Source organism: Mycteria americana, chromosome 1, assembly GCF_035582795.1.
Source record: "Mycteria americana isolate JAX WOST 10 ecotype Jacksonville Zoo and Gardens chromosome 1, USCA_MyAme_1.0, whole genome shotgun sequence".
Taxonomy (NCBI): Eukaryota; Metazoa; Chordata; class Aves; order Ciconiiformes; family Ciconiidae; genus Mycteria; species Mycteria americana.
This window is the reverse complement of record NC_134365.1, coordinates 40,598,746-40,619,904: the sequence shown is the minus strand read 5'-3', so window position 1 is coordinate 40,619,904 and position 21,159 is coordinate 40,598,746. Positions and strand designations below refer to the sequence as shown.

The following is a 21,159-nucleotide window of genomic DNA, read 5'->3' as shown; positions in this document are numbered from 1 at the left end:
GCTCTTCGGTGCCAAAGTACCATGAGCGATAGTTACATTTTTATTCCGTAGTCTTTATCATAGGCAATTAGGCAGAACAAAATGTGACAGTTTCAGAGCCGACAGCTGAACTTGATGATACAGCAGACAAGAAGGTACAGAAATAATAGAAAAATAAATATGGGAAATAGCACTTTCTCTGGCCGCCTTTTTCAATCACTTTCCCACTGCAGAGTGCGACATCAAACTTTTAAAAATAAAGTTGATCCATCAGTTCTCCAAATGGACTATTGAGCAAGGTTTGGCAGGAAGGCTATGAAGTATCCACGCTGTGACATGAATATAAATGGATGCAAATATTGTCCTGGGTTGCACCAGTGCACTACCACGCTGTCCTCAGGCCAGCTGCTCTGTAGTAGCCTTTCCTAATACCAAAGGGTTTCAGAAAAAGTACTCTGGCTCTTAGCCCGGGATTATTTTTATTTTTTCTTAAACCTGCAATAGGTTTTTATACCAGAAACTGAACGCATCTTGGTTAGTCTTTGGCTCTGTTCATCCATTCCCATCAGTCAGGCTTTGCTGCCAGCGCTTGTGGTGATGGCAGTCTTTAACGGCGGGGCTTGCTGCGTAGAGCTTTCATATTATAACAAATAAATTTTTAATCAGGTAGATTAGTTGCCTGCCACCTGAAGCCACCTTCCTGAGGAAAGCTCCAGCCCTGCTTTCCCACTTTAGATGGGCTGTGGCTTCTCATCTTTCTTGCCTTCTGAACAGCTGGCCTTGAGTCTCCCTGCGTTTGGTACTCAGTTCAATTCCTTGCTGTCCCTTGCACATAAAGTGCAATCAGCCGAAAATTAAGGCAACAGCTCACTGGGTAACACAGTAACCTTGAGAGTTAGTCCTCCTGCGTGCATCCAACCCCTACGTCACTCGTGGGCTGAGGAGATGCTGAGGCTGTATTTTAACTGGGAACGGCGTTTAACATTTACCAGATAATCCCATTGTTTTTGAAAAGCTTTGCACAGATAACTCAGTCAGGACTCCAAGTCTATTTGGATCAGTCAGAAGTGAAAAATGATCGTTAATGCCTGGTTTGTAAGAGGGTAAAGCCGGGTACTAGGGGCCCAGTTGCGAAGACTTTAGCTCTGCTGTCACCCGCTGAGGGCAAGAGCCGGGACGCTGGCTCCACGACCGTGGGCTGCATCTCAGCCAGGGCCGAGAAAGCTGGTGTAGAAAGTTAAATGTCTGTACGAAATTTTCAACAGCAGGAATACAGGTTGCTATCTGCTTTTTCAGGCCCTTCCTCGCCCCACAACCGAGGGGCAGGCTTACCTGTGGCCAACCACTGATCACCCGACCCGAAGGCAGCTCGTACTGCCCGTGGCGAGGATGCCTCCACCTCGGTCGTGCACCTTGAGGCCAGATGGGCCGCGGTGGGGCTCTGTCAGCACATGCCCACAGGAGCCAGCTGAGGGGAAGGGGCTCACACGTCCCCGTGTCCTTGCAGAAGTCTAGCGGTGGTCCCCGTGATGTCGACTGTAGAGCTGCCTCGCAGTCTTCCATGAAAGCGCCAGTAATGAACCGCCTTTTCGAATAGCAAATGTGTATATACACAATAACAAAATGCCTTTTTGAAACCAATACTGTGATGCCCACCAGAAAGTAAATTGGCCTTCAAAGGGAGGGAGATCCCAGCCGGCTGGTAGAAACACACCTAGGGGCAGGGGAACAACCAAAACAGCCCTTTCGTCCAAAAGAAGAGCTGTAGAAAAAGCTGAAGAGTTTCCACAGGATTTCATCGATGTCTGCATCCGACAGAGCAGCTCCGGGATGCCTGCCTCCCCTTCGCTCCTCATCAGGACTGTTTTACAGGTGATGCAGGATGGTGCAATCGTGAAAACTGGCTACTTCACTGCATTGTTTGTCTGTTAAACCAGAGGGAGTTCAAAGAAGTGATTTTGCAGAAAATTATTTTGGCAGCTTCAGCAGGAAAATTCTGACATATACCCACGTCCACTATTGGCATGTTAATACCTACAAGGCAATATGAAATGCAAACGATAAACCGAAGTCTCGGAAAATAACATGCAAGCTCAGCTAGCACTGCTAATTCTGAAGTGGGTTGAATCAGTAATATTCAAAACTACTGTTTGAAGTGTTTTAACATTACTTTCAAAAAAATAAAGTTTAACTCCAACAGTAAAGTGGTTTTAAGAGGTAAACCTACTGAAGTAATTCAAACCACAATTTCAAAATAAGCCATCCAGCTGCATTTCCTCTGGTCTTTTAAATGTACTAGAAGCTTGCTGATTTGTGGAAATGAGAGCACGCATGCTTATCAAAGGAGAAGAGAAACGAAAACAGCTACACCATTTTAATTCTTGTACTATGAGAACTTTTATATGAAAATAAAAGCATCAGTTGTCAATCCAGACTGCTTAGCCCAATCTGCATTCTTTACCAGAATTCAATTTCTACCATCGTAATTTTTTGGCAGCGGCAGATTTTGAGGAACATGATGAAAAAGGGTAAGGTATGCGAAAATTAAGCACTCCCAGAAATTTTGTTTTAATAGAAGCAGTTATTATATTTAGTATCTTAGATCAAAAGCACTGTTCAGCTACCTCATGACAACTGTGCATTTAGAAGCTCTTCCCGAGTGTGGCAGCTGGCAACCAAACTTCCTTTTTTGTTTCAGTCAATATCCAGCAGCAGAAGTACTTTCAATCAGAAGTTACGGGCAATTAATTAAAAAAAAAATTAAAACGTGTTCCTTTTAGCTGACAAATATCTTTAAAACAATGTTATTTAGGAAGTGAACGCCCTTCTTCAATAGCCATGGCCACCTACAAGCCATGCGGGATGGAGCTGACTGCCCCATAGACCTCTAAGCCTTCCAGCGCCGCTTAGGTTGTGCCAAAGATTGTTTCTGGTCTCTTTACGGTCAACAGAAAGAATCCCTCAGTGCTCTGCAAACAATTGCGCATCTGACTGCAATAGACAAGTTTGTATTTTGGGTACATTCTCAATATTTTTTTTCATGGAAACTGTAAAATGGAAACAAAAAAGTACAAAAAATACTGGCTTAGGGATAGAGAGGATTTCGGACATGGCAAGCAGCAAAGTGATATGATTATATATCTTTGTACTGCGTAGATATCGCATCTATGAAAGAGCAGGGTGGCCAGTCATGAATCCTGACCCACGTGCAGCCGATACTTTAACGGAGGTCACAGTCACGTGCAAAATAGTTTTACCCATGTGAGTATCTGCAGGCTTCCCTGGATTACTCAGGTCTTCAATTAGATTAATCAAGCCCATGAAGGTTCTCACATGCTTAAGTATTTGTGGCACCAGGTACTAAGGCAGAGGAGATTGAGTCCTGGCTGGGTTTTTCTTTGTTCGTTTTTAAACACCCAGGTGGAGTGTCCCGACCTCCTTCCTCCATAACTCCCTGGTACCCTCGATTTTCCCACAAGCAGGGTGGTTTGAGTAATAACTGTTAAAATAACAACTGCAAGTGTTTTCTGCAATACCAGGGATAATCAAGTGGGTGAAACCCATTTTAACCCTGGAAATTCAGGGTAGTGGATTTCCAGAGAAACTGGAGCTAACTATTCGATAAAGATTTATAAACAATATGCGATAAGGAGCGATGAACACAAGAGTGTGTTAAACAGGCCAGAAATAGGAATACTTCTACTTGTTTCCAAGAACACCGGGTTTACCACTCAGAACTTACCTTGCACATTGTTGTACAACACTATAATTACGGGGAAAAAAACCCCACCTCAAATAATTTGAAATAAATTTAATAGCAGCATTCTATTCCCTCCCCTCATTCATAGTGTTAGTGGAATGTAAAAACATATTAAATAAGCCTCAGACCTTGATTGTCAGTGTTAAAAATCTCCAGGCCAATTCAGTTGCCAGTTTGCCATGTGTGTAAATGTGTAAATGCAGGCTGAGGTTTTCTTCCTGTCAGGAAAAAAAAGGCAGTATGGTTTTTTTTTTTTCCAAATTTTTAAATTAATGTGATCCAATTTTACACCTTGTATTCTGTTTAAACCTGTTTCTCCTGCTTCAACCCAGAGTGTAACACGAAATTGAGGCACAGATTTTAAAGTCTCCACATATGCTTATTTAACCAACAAACGAGAGCCAGACTCTTCTTCCCCTTGGAAGGAGCAAAGCGCCAGTTCCTTGCTCACAGGTGAGAAGTTTGCTAAAATCAAGCATCTCACATTTTTGAAGTATCACGCAGTTGAATACAACTGTATCACCAAAGTAACTTTTCGGAGAACTTAGGTTCCCAATTTCAGCTTAATTGTTTTTAAATTACCATGGGTATTTAGTAGTGTAAGACATCATTTTTAATGTAACTTATCTTGCTCCCTTTACTGTATCTGTCATTCATTTCGATGAGATTGGCTATGCAGGTGAAAAAAAGACATTAAAAAACCCAAGCTCATGTAGTAAGAAATAATCACATTTGATTTGAAGACATAAACATCATTTCAGGAATCCTTAAAAAAAAAAAAAGGCAAAGATCACAGCAGACCTCTGACAGGAAAAAAGGTAATGTTAACTGTGTAGTGAGCAAGACGCTTTTGGAAAATTATCCTTTTTAAAATTTATGTTTGTATAGTCAAATATATGTTTGTATCTGCTCTGATTTGAGAAAAATAAAAATAAAAAGCCACCATCTTTTTCAGCTGTGTTAGCCATCATCTGGATTATAACCATCGTCTTCTTTGAAGTTGATAAAGCAGTTTGCTTTAATAATAAACAAATTATAATCAATAGGTGCATATTTTTATGTCTATCATCTTAAAATAGCTATTAAAAAGTGCAGAATTTAAAATTGCTACACACCTGATACAGAACCACAGCAATGCCATTAATGGTGCAATTTCCAAGCATAATTCAATACATGCCAACAAGCTGTTTTTGCACTACATAGAAAAACAGGTCAAAACCTAAAAATAAAACCCCACATTCACCGACATATATTTTGCTGTCTTTTCTTGCTTTGGTAATTTCAGGTATTTTGAAATGGTTTGCATCACCAGAGGCACCTCAATGAGAAGTGGCAGTCACATCAAGAAAAAGGAAACTATCCAAATGATTCAGGTTTTTCTTCCTCTGCTCTAGAGAACAGTTATAAATTTTCAGAACCAGTGCATATTCATGTTTGTTTGTGTCTGGAAGTTCAAGTAGCAGTGATCATCAAATGAAATGTATTCCTGTTTTAAGTGGGAAAATACCAACCCAGAGTTAAGCTATGATCAGTTCTAAACCAAGCTCCTTCCAAGTGTTCCTTCTGTGATGAATTCTTGAAGCATCTTTCTATCATTTGAAATGTTACCCACCCACCTTTCTACAAATTATTTGCTATTTGCTATTATAGACAGGGGATCTGAAACCAAGGTTAACCAAACTTTTTGGCTGTGGAAACTTTACTGTGGAAAAGAATATAAAACTCTCTCATAAATTTACTTGTCAGCAGCAAAAAGACTCTTCAAGTGTCTCAACCACTGTACAGCTCGATAGTTTTAATACTTCAACTTTTTTTTTCCATTTTTCATTGTTGAAGAAATAATTTCACAATCTCAAATCAAAGTCAACACTGCAGTGAGGAGAGCTTTTCTACTTTATTACAAAGAGAAGAAGCCTTTATGTGGTCAGAAAATACAAGATTGATCTTTTTTTTTTTTCTCTTCCTATGAAACGCTGCTGTTCAAACAGCCAGAGTGAATTGTCTCAGTTCACTTCTTTAAGTCCCATCACATTCACTTGGGTATGGATGTCCTTGGCTGCTGAAAATCTGGCCCTTTAGTGCACAGGGCGACAAAGTAGTCCCCTGACCAGCAGTTCCAGAATGTCCCGTTTTCATATATTGCATCCATGCACACCTCCTAAAAATGAGGTACAGCAGGGCAAACATTTTCGAAAATAGATGTCATATATATAATATATACACATTCGTACATACATACCTTTATTCATGTGATGTCCAAAAATTTAAAAAAAATGTACACATTTATTACAAAATCGTAACAAAGACTGGACAGTGTTTTGCTCATTCTGGAAAGATGAAGCTCAGTAATACACAACTCTGGAAACTAACCAGAGACTGTGGCAATATCTTTCTTCTAAACAGTCAGATATTCTTGCATTAAGCTTGGCGAAAACTGCCTTTCAAAAACAGAAGGGGAAGTAAAATGAAGGAAGCAAACCTTGCTCATCTTTCCAAATGAAATACGAGAAGGATCTTCACATAAAAATGCACAAACATTTTTTATTACCAATAGTGCTACAATGAACAATGCAAATTTTGTTGTCTAATTTTTTGTCTTTTTTTCTTTTTTTTTTTTTGTTTTTACATTTTGGAAAACTAAGTGGTAAACTTTTGTCAGTGTACTCGCTTGTCTTTACAGACCCAAGCTTGTCTGCTGGCAAAAAATAAAACAAACAAAAATTCAGACCCTGCTCAAACTAAAGAAAAACAATTACAAATTTAGTTGTTGGGCAGCACATAATTAGTAAGGCAGGACCTCAAATGGTGACCCTTCGCATGAGCCAATTGCCAGATCCTCAAGGAATTAAAACCGGGATGCCTGAGCCACATCAGTTCTGCAGTTATGTTGAGTATTGTGCTGAGACAGCCATACCCCAAGAAAAGGGAAGTCTTTAGAAGGCTTGCTGAGCAGGGTTGTAGTTGAAGGTTGATGGCAGATGAGGCCTTTCTTCTAGTTTGTCATATTCCAGATGGAACTCCTACAGTTAAAATAAAAAATAAAAAAAAAAGAGAGACAAAACCAAATAAAACAACGTATCATTTACCTGTTGAGAACCATTCATTCTACCAGCCATACTCGAAAAGCACAAATACGGAAGAGATCAAGTCCTAACTTATCTCAAGGCAGAAACACATGATTTTGCTCTCTGGGATTCTATATGTTAGGAAAAAGTCAATATCCTAGGCTGTTACACCTGCACGTGTAGGCTCTCCTATTCTTTTTAATGTTACATTACTCTCAGAACCCTAGTTACTATCTCAAACTATTTTTTTTATATATATACACACAAAACACAAATACACAATCATGGCATGAGCTGAATTATGAATGAAAGCTTCTGTCTTTCCACAGTTCAGATGTACAGAGACTTCTTTTGGATAACCTAAGTTCTGGAATATTTTGTGCCATACTACCAGACCGAACTGTAAGTTAAACTAGCTAGGTTTCTCCTTGTTACTACAAAATTGGGAAACGTTATCTAAAATGCTAGAGACAAACTACTGAAACCTATTTAATCCAGAATTTAACAAAACATTCCACCACATTTCATACTCAGATTTAAGCTTCAGACTCACCAACCCTCCTGTACATCCTGAGCTCCTTGCTCCTATATCGCACTTTGCCAACATCTGTCATGACAAATTCTCCTGGTATTTTATAAACAACCACACAAAATAAAAATCTTTGCCCATGTACTCGGATGCCACACAAGCTACTGGTTCATAAATAAGCAGCTTTATTGTCTCACCGGCACAATCACTCGACTTTTGTTTGAGGGTGTCTGGTTTGCGTAACTGTAAAACATTTCAGTGATCCAGTAGGAATTCTTAATCTGACTACAGAGGCTACTACAAATCATATTGTAACCACTCCTGATGTCTAAATGCATCCTGATTATTACACTGAAAAAAGCAACTTCCTTCCCGGTGACCTTAATTTGTGCACATAACCCTAATTAGCGCACTTTGACATTTGGTGTTTGTTACTTCACTCATGCAAAAATGTACAAGGACTTACTTAAATCTTACGTTTTTCACATCCTCTCAGCAGTTTAACTGTGTCTCATCCCCATTTTATCTTCATTCAAGAAACAGAGTAAGCAGAATTTTCAGAATTGTTCTTTAAGTTCTTGGTAAATCAACAACAGCTACCTTGGACATGCACAGAAATTTATTTTGCCTGACTTAGTGGAGAACCTCAGCAGAACATCATCTGCATCTGCAGAGCAAACTTACTCCGCTATTTTTACATATGGATGAACAGACTGAGAGTAGTGAACAGATTATTTTAGAACACTCCCTGAAGTGATTAAATAGTATAATATTTCAGTTTTTACAGGTAGACAAACTAAATTAAAGACCAAGTCAAAGCAAGACCAGAAATAAAATCTAGGAAACCCAGCTCTCAGACTTCTCTTCTTTAAGGCAAAACAAGGTCCATCTAGTATAGAAAGAACATTCAGCATGGTAAGGAAACAAAGTAGGGGAAAATGCAAAGCATTCAGTAAACCTGTACTCCCCAGAGAATGCTGTCCCTAAAGCCAGAAAATTGTAGCAAACCCTATGTGAGGTTACAGCCATCTGCACTGAACTGCTGTACATCTGCTTCATTTCTGGTTCCCCGTTCTCTACTCCAACCAAGGGGTTTTTTAGTTGGTTGGGTTTTTTCTTTTATTTTGGTCGTGGGTTTGTTTTGTTTGTTTGGGCTTTTTTAGGTTATACACACAGGTCAATTGCTTTTGGCATTCCTAACTAACATTGCATGCCAGTTGGTGTACGTTCTCTTTTTGTGCAGGTACATACACGTGTGCTGATACTGAAGAGATGCCTGCTCCCTCCTTTTGTCAGAAGCAAGATCAAGGTGTACAAATCTATGTGGGTATTTCGGCGTGAAAGGCTGGTTTAGGCTGGGCGGATCTTCAGTAATTCTGAAGTCATTTTATAATAGAAAAAATACCACTCAAACTTCTCTCCCATTCATGGCTTTCAAAGTTTCCATTTTGCACATAATCATGGAAGGGTCTGCAGATTACTATCAATCTATGGTCAGCTGTTCGGGAACTTCTTCTTTAACAAAATTGTAAAGAAAGAGAAGGGTTAATAATAAAAGCTTCAATCAGTTACCTGAACCTCCACACGCTCTGAAATGCCTTCAAAACTACCCACGGAAAATGGCTACTTAAACCGGTAAGACAGTATCAGTAGCCTAGAAAGGGCTTTCCAAACTTAAGGTGGTTGTGTCCCTCTATTGGCAGCAGTAGCCGCGAGCAAGGTGTGCGTCTGAAAGAATTGCTCAGGAGCTGGAGCATTTGTGTGCCACAAACTGGAAGCCCCTCATTTAGAAGAAGGAATATGATTCCCTACCAAAGTTTCTTTAGAAGTACGTGAGTTGATACTTCAAACTGTCATCGATTTTTAAAATACACAGGCTTAAAACAGCCTTTTTGATTTGTATCCCAGAGTCAGCAATGCTCAGGTCCAATGTCCAGTAGCGTATAAGAATACCTAAAGTTGTGTCTGACAATACCAAAAAAAGAACTCATTGACCAAATATTTTTGAAAACTAAAAGGAAATTATTTATTACATATAGAAAAATACTTGTATTACAGGTATACTTTATGTTTTTGCTTTTGATTCCAGGGGCCACTGTGGTTTAGGATGTGAACAGTAGCACTGGTATGTTTTAATATAAGCAGATACAAATAAAACACCATTTATCCATTGACAAACATCTGTTAAATTGTTTTATTTTCCACATGGAAGTAATTATTAAAAATTAAATACCTTTTATTAACCAAGAATAACGAATACTAAATGTGTGTGGAAACTTATAGCACACGTACGACACTAAATAAATTGTTCTACGCAAACAAATCAATCACTTCTCGTGTCATCCTGAAAAATTGTTTTGATGGTAAAGTCACATCAGCCTGCACATGTACAAACAATAATAGGTAAGAATACTAAAGATAGAAGATAATTGTTTAAGGTGATCTGCAGCGTTAACAGACAAAACAAAAAGTTAGCCAAATAGGAAGTGTCCTGCGGACAAAATATTCTGGACTGTGTAAGTCCACCAAAGGAGATGGTAGAAATCCATGGCTAGCTCAAAAATTCCAAATGGGACCGAAAAAGCAGCATTTATACTGGCTTAAAGATGGATGCAAAGATCCAAATTTAAATTAGGGGCTGAATTAAAATGCTATGGCACATCTCTATTAGAAGAACAAATTTAACTTTCTAGGAATTATAAAAGTATTTCAATTAATATTGATCTTAAGAGGATAGGGAGTAATTTAATATAGGCAGCAACCCTTTAAGCAAATAAACACTTGGAAATTTAACCTTCTCTCCCATAAAGAATTCCATGTTTTGTAACTATAAAATCAAAGTAAGAGGGTTTTATAATCTTGTTCCTTAAATGGGATTAATTCTCCTAAAATAAAAGTATTACATAAATAGAAGTATTTCAAAGGAGAAATTCCAGACAGTTTATTTCAGACAATTTAAATCAGGATTTCAGTAAATGTGTAATTGTAGAAGGCATTTTTGGTCTCATACCCACTTCCCTTCCTCTCTCATTTGTCTCTCTCTTATTTCTCCTCAACAGCAGCAAACTATATAGCCAAATTCTCAGTGAAAAATCAAAGTGTCTTTAACCATACTGTACTTTCCACATGCCCTAGGATGAAAAATGATATATACAGACATATCTGTAATCAGCATTTTCCTCCATTTTGTTTTGCATTTAAGGTGAATTTGAAGTTTGTTGTCATTTTTGTTTTTTCCCCCCACTATTTACTACCACGTATCAACATAGAATTAATTCGATTTTATTTCCTAACAGTTCAGAAATTGTCTCATTACTCAGCTGTTTTGCTGCATTTCCTTCCCTGGTCTAGGAATATATATATATATATATATGGAATATAAATATACATATTCTAGGAATATTAAAAATAGAGTCTACAGCTTAATGAAAAAGATAAATATATTATTTGATGTTTTCTTGAAAGAAGTTGTTCAGTCTACTTCACTGGACTTTGTTAAAAACAATCTAGGACACTATCAAAAAACCTGTTAAACCACGTCTGGTTTATGTTTTTACAAACTTAGTCTGAAGTTTTAGTAATACTATCCAAAGTAAACAGCTATATTTCACTGTATCTATTGTACTTCAGTATAATTGAAAATAGGTACAATAAATACATAAGCTCATAACGTATAATGCACCATGTCTGCAAAGCACAACACATTAAAATATGTGCTGCCCTATATTTGAGCATATACACTAGAACAACAGACAAATTCATAAAGCAACTTGAAGAATAATTGAATTTGCAGATATAAGAGACAGTAATTTACCAGAAGTAATTCTTGTCTGACTGCTTCAAAAAAGGACTAATGAAACCGTTAAGCAGCAATTACTATTGTGGCCTTCTAAGGAACTAATATTCCCAGCATTCACTAATACTGTAACAGTTGCAGTTTATCAGAATTCTTTCTTTTTTTTCCAGCTTCTTATATTTTTAATTTCCTGAAACATTTAATTAATACTTCTGTGTTTGTTAGGAGGAAAAAAAAAACCCCAAACTTGGCCATACTTTTCTTTGCATTCAAAGCAACATGGAGCTATCAATGTTGATATCAATGTTACAAGACTTACATTCTTGTAAGTCTATGTTAATCTTCATCCAAGGAAATGTCAACTCCAGAAATTAATATCAGAGGTAACAACATTACCATACAATGCCAAGATCACACCTGACATACATCTAAGTTCTTATTTATTTATCATGGATGGAAACATCACAGAATTACTTCTAGCAAGTGATTCCTTTTCCACGTAACAAACCAGCAATTTTTCCCCAAATCCTTCTCTAGCTTCCTGCAATCAATACTCAACTTGCCTGCTGTATTTTGCACCAAACTAAATAAAAATTTCCAAGTAATATTCCAGTTCCAATTTTCACATTAAGAAATACACAAGCCTAAAAGAAAAGATATTCTCTCTTCCTATGGACACTGGCGGGGGGGGGGGGGGGGGGGGGATCATGTTCCTTGTTAGCTTACTGCTGCAGGTGCAAAACTTCAGAAAATACTATCCCTCTCCTTACTAGCTACCAATTGCTTCTTAATGTTGGGGGAATTATTTTCAGTATGCAAAGTAAAGAGAAGACAATCTGTGTAGATCTTCGGCAAAATCATTTGGAGAACACTAGTGATTCATCTCTCTCTTTCACCGTAGTATCTCCAGGAATGACTACCAGATGAAGCCAGCTCTACTCTTTAAAAGAGGAAGGATGTAGTGTGCTAATTAACAACTGAAGCACTGGATACTGAATTTCAGGACAGCACTCAGGACTCCAAATAGAGAAAATACTGTCTTCAAAAGTAATGCTTAAGCATCAAGTAGCAGCTTCACCCATTTACTACAGGTAGAAAAACAAGAGACACTAAAGAGGTTACTAAATCTTATACAATGGGCACGACTACCTCCTAGTAAAAGAAATGTTGTGTTTCCACATAGGGTAATAACTCAATCTGATCCATCAATATATGAACCTATATGAGGCTCTTATTGCTCATAAATAAATGGAACATATTCCATTGACTCCAAAGAAGAAATCTATCCTTTCAAAAGGTAATCAATTCCCCTCTGATAACCTTATGTAATAATAAAATAGCTTTAAACAGTGTCTTGGGAAACCTAAGCAAGTATACCAAGCAGCAAATAAATAATTCAAGTAGAAATTAAAACTTTCCTTTTGTCTGGCTTTTCTTTTGAGGGGAGCGATGCTTTTGCTTAGAAGTTCTGGCATTACCTTGCACATATGAAAACCCATACAAGTAGGGCTTGCCAATAAAACCTTCAGTTACAAAATCCTGGTTTTCTTATCGTCACAGGAAAGGCAGCAGAGGCAACCAGTCACACATGCAAATGGACCAAAAAGCCTCCCATATCATTTGGGGCAACTAAAACGTTCATTTCTGAGGGGAGCTTGCACAGACTAAGCAAATTTACTGGAGGGGAAGAAAGGAAAAAGAGCATCTTGTCTAGTTAATCTCTAGATGATGGAAAACTTCAATATACTGGCTAGGAAGAAATGTAATGCACTTAACAGAGAGGGGAACACTGAACTCTATTCCTACTAATTTAAAGCTGATGTTTAAAAACACATCAACAGACATGTAACTATTTCATGCAATATTTCATAATCTCCAAGTGTACAGATGCAACTTCCTCACAGAAATGAAATGCCTTTTCAGCAAACAATTTGTAAGTTAGGGTGCAGGTGAAAAGCTGTCTGATTAAATGAAACCTAAGCACGTGGAACCACAAAACATAGTTCCATCATACTGGAATGACATCTGTTGAGTTCAAAGCTTCAAGATTAATCTGGTCTGATCTTTAAGTGTTTTTTAGAGAAAAGCAATAGTGTGATACCGTATTTATAGAAGGTCTGACATGGAAGTTTTATATTTACTCTTTCATTGATGAATCAAACACGTTGGTTACAACTTGATGTGGCAAAATCATGCCACATCCGTAAAATCTCATGTAACCAAACTTACGTGGGGAATGAGATTCCTGACAAACTATTTAACTCAACCACACCCTAGGTAGGGGTAATGGTTGTATGTATATTGTGAATTTATCTTTTTTTCAGCTCCAGCTGAAGCTGGATGCATCACCTTGTAGGACAGGCTATTTTCAAAAGAGCACACCTCTTGCCAGGTTACTGAATGTTAGCACTCCTGATTTCTCAAATAGTGTTTTGGCACATATCTGTATTAGAAAAATCTTTGCTTTAGTGGAGAAGAAAAGTCACAGAAATCAGGATCCAGCAAGGAAAAGGCATTGTACAAGATGGTCTTAAAGGCTGGGATTGGAAGTTGGATGGTCTTAGAAGTTGGAAGATACTGAAAATTAATTATCTTTGGCAGAAGGTGGAGAAAATGAAGCACAATTCTATGCATTTCTTCAGCCAACAAGTAAAGGGTGAACATTACTGACAGTATTCATGGACAGAAAGGAACAAATAGATAATCAGAAGTGGGAAGGGAGAAGACCATAGCTTTCAGAGTTTTTTAACGCCTCTTGGCCTAGAATACAGAAAAGCACCACCACGAAAATATGCCTCCACACTAAGTGATTTATTTCAATGTACTCTGATGTTCAAACAACAGAGCACAAAAGTCCTGCAGTATGCTCAAGGACAGACAATGTCTGGAAAAAAAACCCAAACCCCAACAAAAAAACATCCCCCAAAAACCCCCAAAACCAAAAAACCTCAAAACAAAACAAAACAGCCAACCCCCTCAAAACCACCCCCCCCACCTATTTTTAATTCCAAAGTGAGATGCAGTAGCTCCCTATTGAATTTTCTAAAGCAAAACAATAAAATATCTGCAAGCACAATTTCTGAAGTGCCAAATAATGCTTTCTATTCTATAATTCTGTACTTGAAAAAAGCTTTCGATCTAAACAAAACTCATAATGTAAGTTCTACATCCTTGTACGTCCCAAAGAGCACAGCAAACAGAGAAACATCTCCTCTTCCACAAACAAACCAGTGTTTTAGGCAATCTCTATTCCCTCACACATCAGAAATTAAGATAATGAACTTAAACAATTGGAAGTTTAAAAGTTTGAGATTTTTGGGGAGGAGGTTGGGTTGTACTTTTGTCCTTTTAAAAATACATGGTTGACAGACTTAAAAAATCTGCACAAGGGAAAAGAGATACCTTAGCTACTTTCCTCCAGTTAAGACAGTCAAAGAAGTAATATGTTCCCCTCTCGTACGTATTGGTTTTCATTGTTGGCTCCATGCCGGGTGCCCTGGTGATCCATACTCGTTCTTCTTTGTGGTATCTCCAATCCCGGTTAAATCTTTCATTTTTAATAGGAAGGAAAAATAATTTTTAGTGTTAGTTATCTGAATTTGACTTCATAAAATACAATTTTAAGGCTTTCGATCAAAACTATACAATGCATTCAAAACCAAAACAAAATTTCTAAGACATCGTTATACCTGTGATCTCATACCTCTTCCATACAATTATTACACCTCAAACTAATCACATATGACTCTAAAAAGTCTGGTAGGTTCAAACACCAAATTCTTTTTATTATTATTTACTGGTTTTCATTTTGCTGAAGATAAGTTAGATGTTTAATGATGACTGGCACTTGCCACTTTTCCACAGTGCTTCATAATAACGCAAAATTTATGGGACAGACTTTTGATTTCCACTATATGAATGAAAAAAAAAGTACAAAATGGAACCAAGGTTGGAGGAGGTATTTAAAAAAAGGTTTCCAGCTTTAGATTGACTACGCTTGTTTTCAGTGTCTAACTTGTTGGGGTTTTTTTTTCACATCTACTACTTCATTACTGCAATAGATTAAATCATATAAGACTGACAAAATAGTTTGAACGTACAGCTCTACTGCTGCTAATAGCTGTAATACATCTCCTCCATTCATGTAATAGAGATAAAACAGGAGATCTTCTCCATATCGGCCAAGTTTTATTGCAGCCAGCTGCAAAAGATTGAAGAAAATGAGGATGAAAAATCACAATAGATAAATGTTTTAAGACATACTATCCCACTTAAATAACACAAGGATACATCCAGAACGTGCTTCCATCCTAAGTGTGTTGCAAATGATACTCTAATATAACAAGAGTAATAATTATTAAAACAATCACTTTTCTTCACTTTTACTTAACCTTTCCAACTTAAAAGATAGAACAGAAAATTAAACAGAAGTAATGAATCAGCAAGACAGAATTTTCTCCCTGCACCTGTGTGTATCCTGATCTACTTACTTTTTTTTAATTAAAAAAAACCCAAAAAAACCAAAACACCACCAAACAAAACCAAAACAACCAAAAAACCATTTACATGTATTTGCTCACTTCACATTCTATTAAGTAACATTACTACAACTTCTTACAATATTTCTCAGTGATCCCTCTTACAGAACTACAATAGTTGAAAGAAAATACATCTAAGAAAAAAATCTCTATTCATGTAGATATGGAAAGCAACAGATAAATGTGAGAATATCTTGAACTGCAATTCTGAGCTTATCTCAAGAAGAAATATCTCAATTTAATATGGCATTTGAATATTACAATATATGGATTATAACAAACTTCTGCTTTGCATGAAGGGCATACTCTTAAAAACATAATGTATTCTTTAGCTAACCATGCCCATTCTCAGTTTTGTCTTCCCTTTCTTTTTCTAAGGTGGAATGGGTGCATGATGTGTCCAATTAGCCGGTTAATGTATCATTGTTCCTAAAAAGATTGAGGACATCCATAAAATGCACCGATTTTGAACATTACCTATCTAAAAGAAAATTTAGAAAATTACTGGTAATAAATTAACAAAAAATAAGCATACACACACACGTACTCACCTTATCCCTAATGTGAATGTTAGTTAAGTATTCAGATGGAACATGGAAGTCTAAAAAAGAATCGGAATTGATGCAACTATTAAGACATGTAAATGAATATATTTTGCAAATATTAATATTGAATGAAATAGTTATTTCTCTCTTACCTATGTCTTGAGGTCGACAAGGTGATGATGCCCAGGGTGATGCAAATTTGGGATAAAGATTTCTGAAGAAAAAGAAAAGCACAAATTTATTAAAATTAAAAAATAAAAATCAAAACAAACAAACAAAAAATCCCCACAACCAAGCTCGTAAACCTAAAAACCGTATCACACAACCAAAATCACTACCTGGGGTGAGAAGGAAGGAGAAAAGGAAATTTTAGGAAAGTGGGCTGGAAATTGTTACATTTATTCATGTTCTTTTTAATACGTGGTGGAAGATCACATTTAAACTGCAATGGGAATCTACAGGGCCAAGATTTCCTTTTTAATCTATCATTCGTTTAACTTAGGTGCAAGGGATACCAACCCTTTTTAGGGATCCAATTTTACATAGGGTTTCAATTTGCAGAGGAACAGCTGCCACAAGCCTGGTGGGTTCTGATATATTAGCCTATGATTTAAAAGGTGCGGAAAAGCTTATACTGGTAGATTTTTTTTTTTTTTTTAAAACTAACCAGTAAAGATTTTAGTCTTCTTCTAAATTTCAGTGATGACAAATAAATTGAATCCCAGCACAACATGAACACAAGTTTATTATGATTTAGTATTTTTCTTTTATATAGATTTTGCTAACATATATTAAAAAAAAAAAGAGTCATTAGTTTAATAAAGAGAAAATGATGAAAATTCCAACTCTACTACAAGGACTGATGTACTGAGGAATGAGTTTTCTAATTAACAGTTGAAGAAGTGAAAAGAAGGACTGAGCAAAATGTACTTTTGGCAGGTAGCTAAAGCCTGCTTTTAATTATCCATGATAGCATGCTATTATGGCAAGTTTTGTAAATGAAACTTGAGTTTGGTACACCCTATCAAATCCTTGCTTCCTTCTTGTCAAGGGCCTAATAATTACTGAAAAAAAAAAACCAAAAAACCCAGAAACCTACCAAATTACCTGAACACAACCAACTCCCAGCTGAGCTATATGGGCCAAAACCTACACTGATCAAGTGGTATCTATCTTACTCTAGGCTAGTTAAATCTTACTAACTGTTAGCAAAAAACTTATGCTTTTGAGCCTGAGGGAAGATTTCAGTGGCAAAATCTGCAGATGTTGAAAATAACTAAACCATTCCTTCTACTGAAAGCATGGATAGGCATTGCCCCAAGAAGAGGAGTGTCCTGCAACTCCATCACCTCATGCGTGCCCTAGAGGTTTGGTTTCCTAGGGCAAAGAATCCAGGATTTTACAGACTCGGGACTGCACCTCTGTATGCAATAAAAACTGAAGAGTTTGTGCACAGTGTTCTCCCTATGATACAAATAAAACTCTACTAATTTAACATTTTTCAAGGAGGTATTGCACAGCCTACAGTCTATTTGATGAATATTTCAGAAAGCTTCAGAACATGAACAAACAGCTACATAATCTCTAAAGAATTAAATGTAGTAATACCGTATTTTTAAATTTTTGTTTATGTAGAATTTTAAGGTATTCTAAGGAATTAGAGGCATATTTCTTAACAAAAAAAATACAGGACTGTACAGGCAATACATAATCATTCTTTCAACAACTGAAATAAATCTTAGCCTACCTGCACAGAAAATCTATATAAAACTAGGAGTTGAAGGGTTAATTCAAACCATTAGAGATACATACACAATTCTAAAATTTTGTTTCTAACAGCACATTTATTGTGCTAAGTGTTTAAGTCAGACAGGTATCTTTACCATCAGAAATACCTCACAAGGCAGAAAATTTCAGCTTTCCACAGGTGAAATGCTTTTAGTTTTTCAAATGACAATTCATAGAGGAAGCCAAGGGTGTTTAACATAAGGCAAGATGGCAGGCGAGACACTGAGGACTGCACAGGCTGTTTGCAAATCTCTTCTGTAGTATAAAATAAAACCAGCTTTCTGATACAGAACTGTCTGGATAAACTATTAACCCTACACCCTCCAAGACCCTTAATACCCTATATACAGAAATTAAATGTTAAAAGCTTTTAAAAAGCCAGCTATTTACAGCATACATGCTAAGGAAAAGCAGCAGCATGCCAGGTATATATACTGCTTACGTACAAAGACACACTAATACCTTGGATGCCATATTCAGGAGCTGCGTAACACAGCTACAAGTCATCACATCAAAGCATGTTTAGTATTCCTCTGCAATGAGGTCCTAGTTTTATGTAGACTTTCCAATAGGTATGTTAAGCTTAAGCTTTATGTTAGTCATCAAAATTAATGAATAACATTGAATAAACATCAAATAGCATCACCAAAAGTAGCATCACTACTACTATTCTGCATGCCAACATCTAGAGAAAGTAGCTATATAACCAAATGACGTAACTAGATTTCACCTGTGTCTAGGAACAGCTCAAGAATTCAGATACCGAGGTACTTGAAATTATTTTAATGAGCAAAGGCATTCTACTTTCAGCTGATCATCCTCAAATTATGTTTGAGCAATCTGTACTGAGAACAGCAAGTTACTTCAGTATCATGTAGATCCAGGAGACCCATCTCCCAGTCAGTACTGTAAGCTCTGGGACTACCAAGGAAAAACAGTAACCCATGGTCAGTATAACTGTTCTTTGTGCATTCTCTTTGTGTTGTGGGAGAAGGGGATGGGAGTAGGAAACTACTGGATTCAATGGAGGAGTGACCTGCGAGACTAACAGTACATGTGAAGAAGATACTACATTAATGTAACATTCCGCAAATAACTACAGACAATTGTATTAGAAGGCTGACTTTGGATGATTGTTTTTAAATATTTTTAGAAGTGCCAGTGGCATAGCAATTTGACTAAGTTTTGATGCAAGGTCTACAGAAAGAACTTCTAGAAGTGGTAATTTCTAAAAAGTTACGTCTCTAGAAAGAAATACGTAAATTCATGCCAATTATTTCACGACAGAAAAAAAATCAGGAGCCATTTTTCCTATGCTTTCCCTCTCACCTTGATATCCACATTCATCAGTCTTCCCTGAACTTGTGCATTCAGCGTGCAGCTCCATATAAATTTGTGAAACATGGAAACTGTGTGTGTGTATGCTGTCTGGTCTTTGTTTCATTAATATACTATGTGCAAACCTTAAAATGCATATACTACTCAGTCAATAAGGCTAACGCTATGTAAATCTCTTCTGAAACAAAATTATGGGAGATTCTCAGCTGAAAGTCAGAGTACCAGAAATTAAATTGCTCTCACAATCACAGTCACCTAGAAGATAAGCGTTTTTCTCCAAACTGATCTAGGTTCCTTCTATAACTACTGGAGAAAGAGAGGCACCCTGGGCTGGTGATTCACGTCATCTATCTTAAGCACTTATCTTAGCATTAGTGCAGTCTCTACTTGCTTTTACAGGCAGCCTAGATGACTAAACTTAGGTGAACTGAATGACTAGAAGTTAACTATAAAACTACATTTTCATTTAAATTAATCTTTGGTGCTGGGTAACACTGCAGATGCTCTGTTCATTATTACATTAATATAAATGGAATTTACCCCCCAAATTGCTGAGAGTTAAGTGTAGATATCCTCAAGGAGTATTATTATTTGGAAAATAACGTATACATGAAATTTATTAACAGTACCCTGTGAATTCCTTGAAGAAAATCCTAAAGAAGATAAGAGAATAAGCAAAGCCACTAGGTTTATAGAAAGCTTGCATAATAAGATCTCAGTATGCCTTGAAGCACAATTCTCTTGTTTATGAAAATTTTATTTTACTGTTATTACATTTTCAAATTTTATTTGGTAAAATGTCTTGTGGGTTTGATATTCATGTGAGCTAAATGAGCCTATTATGAATGACAGCATAATAAAACCAAAACTGAAGATAGTACTAAAAACCAGAAACTTACTCAGGGGAGTTGAGATTGAGACCTAGTGTTGTTAAATCACTTCCTAATGCAAGATGTACCATTCCTGGATCTGTCTCTGCTGCCCTGATGAATGTTAACAAGCCAATCATTCCAAACTGGTCCGTCACCATCCCTTGAGGAATGTTGGTAACCCGACCTGGGCAAGAAGAAGAAATTAATTTTCTCCTTTCAAGAAGTGGAGGAATCAACAAGGTGATCTAAATGACTGTCAAAACTTTTAAAGAATAAAAAGTGGAATGACACATACCATCAGGTAACACCTGGATCCCTTTTTTCTGCTGGTTGTTGTTTTGCGTAGTTGAACTTTTATCTCCAGGAAACTTGGGCCCATCTGTGCTGGATGATGTTTTGCCTGATGTACTCAAATTCTATTAAAAATAATTTGCAGAGTTGGTATGATGGAAACAAACAAAAATGGAAAAACTTGTTGACCATATCTTTCAGTCAGGTGCTCTAAACCAGTATGTCAAGTCACTCTAATAAATTAGGCACTAAAACAGAACCAAGCTGAAGCTCTTGAATTCTGTTGACAAACCTTATGTAATATTTACCACTTCCTAAAGTATAACTGTCATACAGTAAAAGCTATTAATGAACCTACAGCCTGCAATCTAAAAGGGTAAGAAAATGTTTTACACCTGAGTTTGAATACACAACAGATATCCCAAGGGGCTGTGACTAGAGGATATTTTAGACTCATCACATCATATATTTTTCCCATACAGTCTTGCTCCCGCATAACACTCCATGACATAACAACAGATAATAACTCAAGCCAATTTCGGGTGCAAACAACATACAGTTGGCACATTTGCAGCTATCAGGAAAGAGATGTAAACACTATATCTGGCAAGAAAACTGTGATTGCGCTCCAGGAGCCCATATACTGACAAAAGATATC

At 37.0% G+C, this 21,159-nt stretch overlaps 1 protein-coding gene across 6 annotated transcripts in view; it reads right to left on the bottom strand.

The window, feature by feature from the left end:
- Window positions 1–5,614: 5,614 nt before the first annotated feature.
- Window positions 5,615–21,159, bottom strand: part of CNOT2 (CCR4-NOT transcription complex subunit 2) — a 93,073-nt gene continuing 77,528 nt past the window's right edge. For 5 of the 6 annotated variants that reach the window (XM_075495573.1, XM_075495551.1, XM_075495561.1 and 2 more), the window contains 7 exons: window positions 20,506–20,626; window positions 20,238–20,394; window positions 16,365–16,426; window positions 16,219–16,268; window positions 15,230–15,330; window positions 14,532–14,676; window positions 5,615–6,759 (listed from right to left, as the gene is read on the bottom strand). In XM_075495573.1, coding sequence (XP_075351688.1) covers window positions 6,673–6,759; window positions 14,532–14,676; window positions 15,230–15,330; window positions 16,219–16,268; window positions 16,365–16,426; window positions 20,238–20,394; window positions 20,506–20,626 — 723 coding nt within the window. In that variant the 3' untranslated portion in view covers window positions 5,615–6,672. The remainder of the gene's footprint in view (window positions 6,760–14,531; window positions 14,677–15,229; window positions 15,331–16,218; window positions 16,269–16,364; window positions 16,427–20,237; window positions 20,395–20,505; window positions 20,627–21,159) is intronic. The other variant, XM_075495541.1, reaches the window with a different exon arrangement.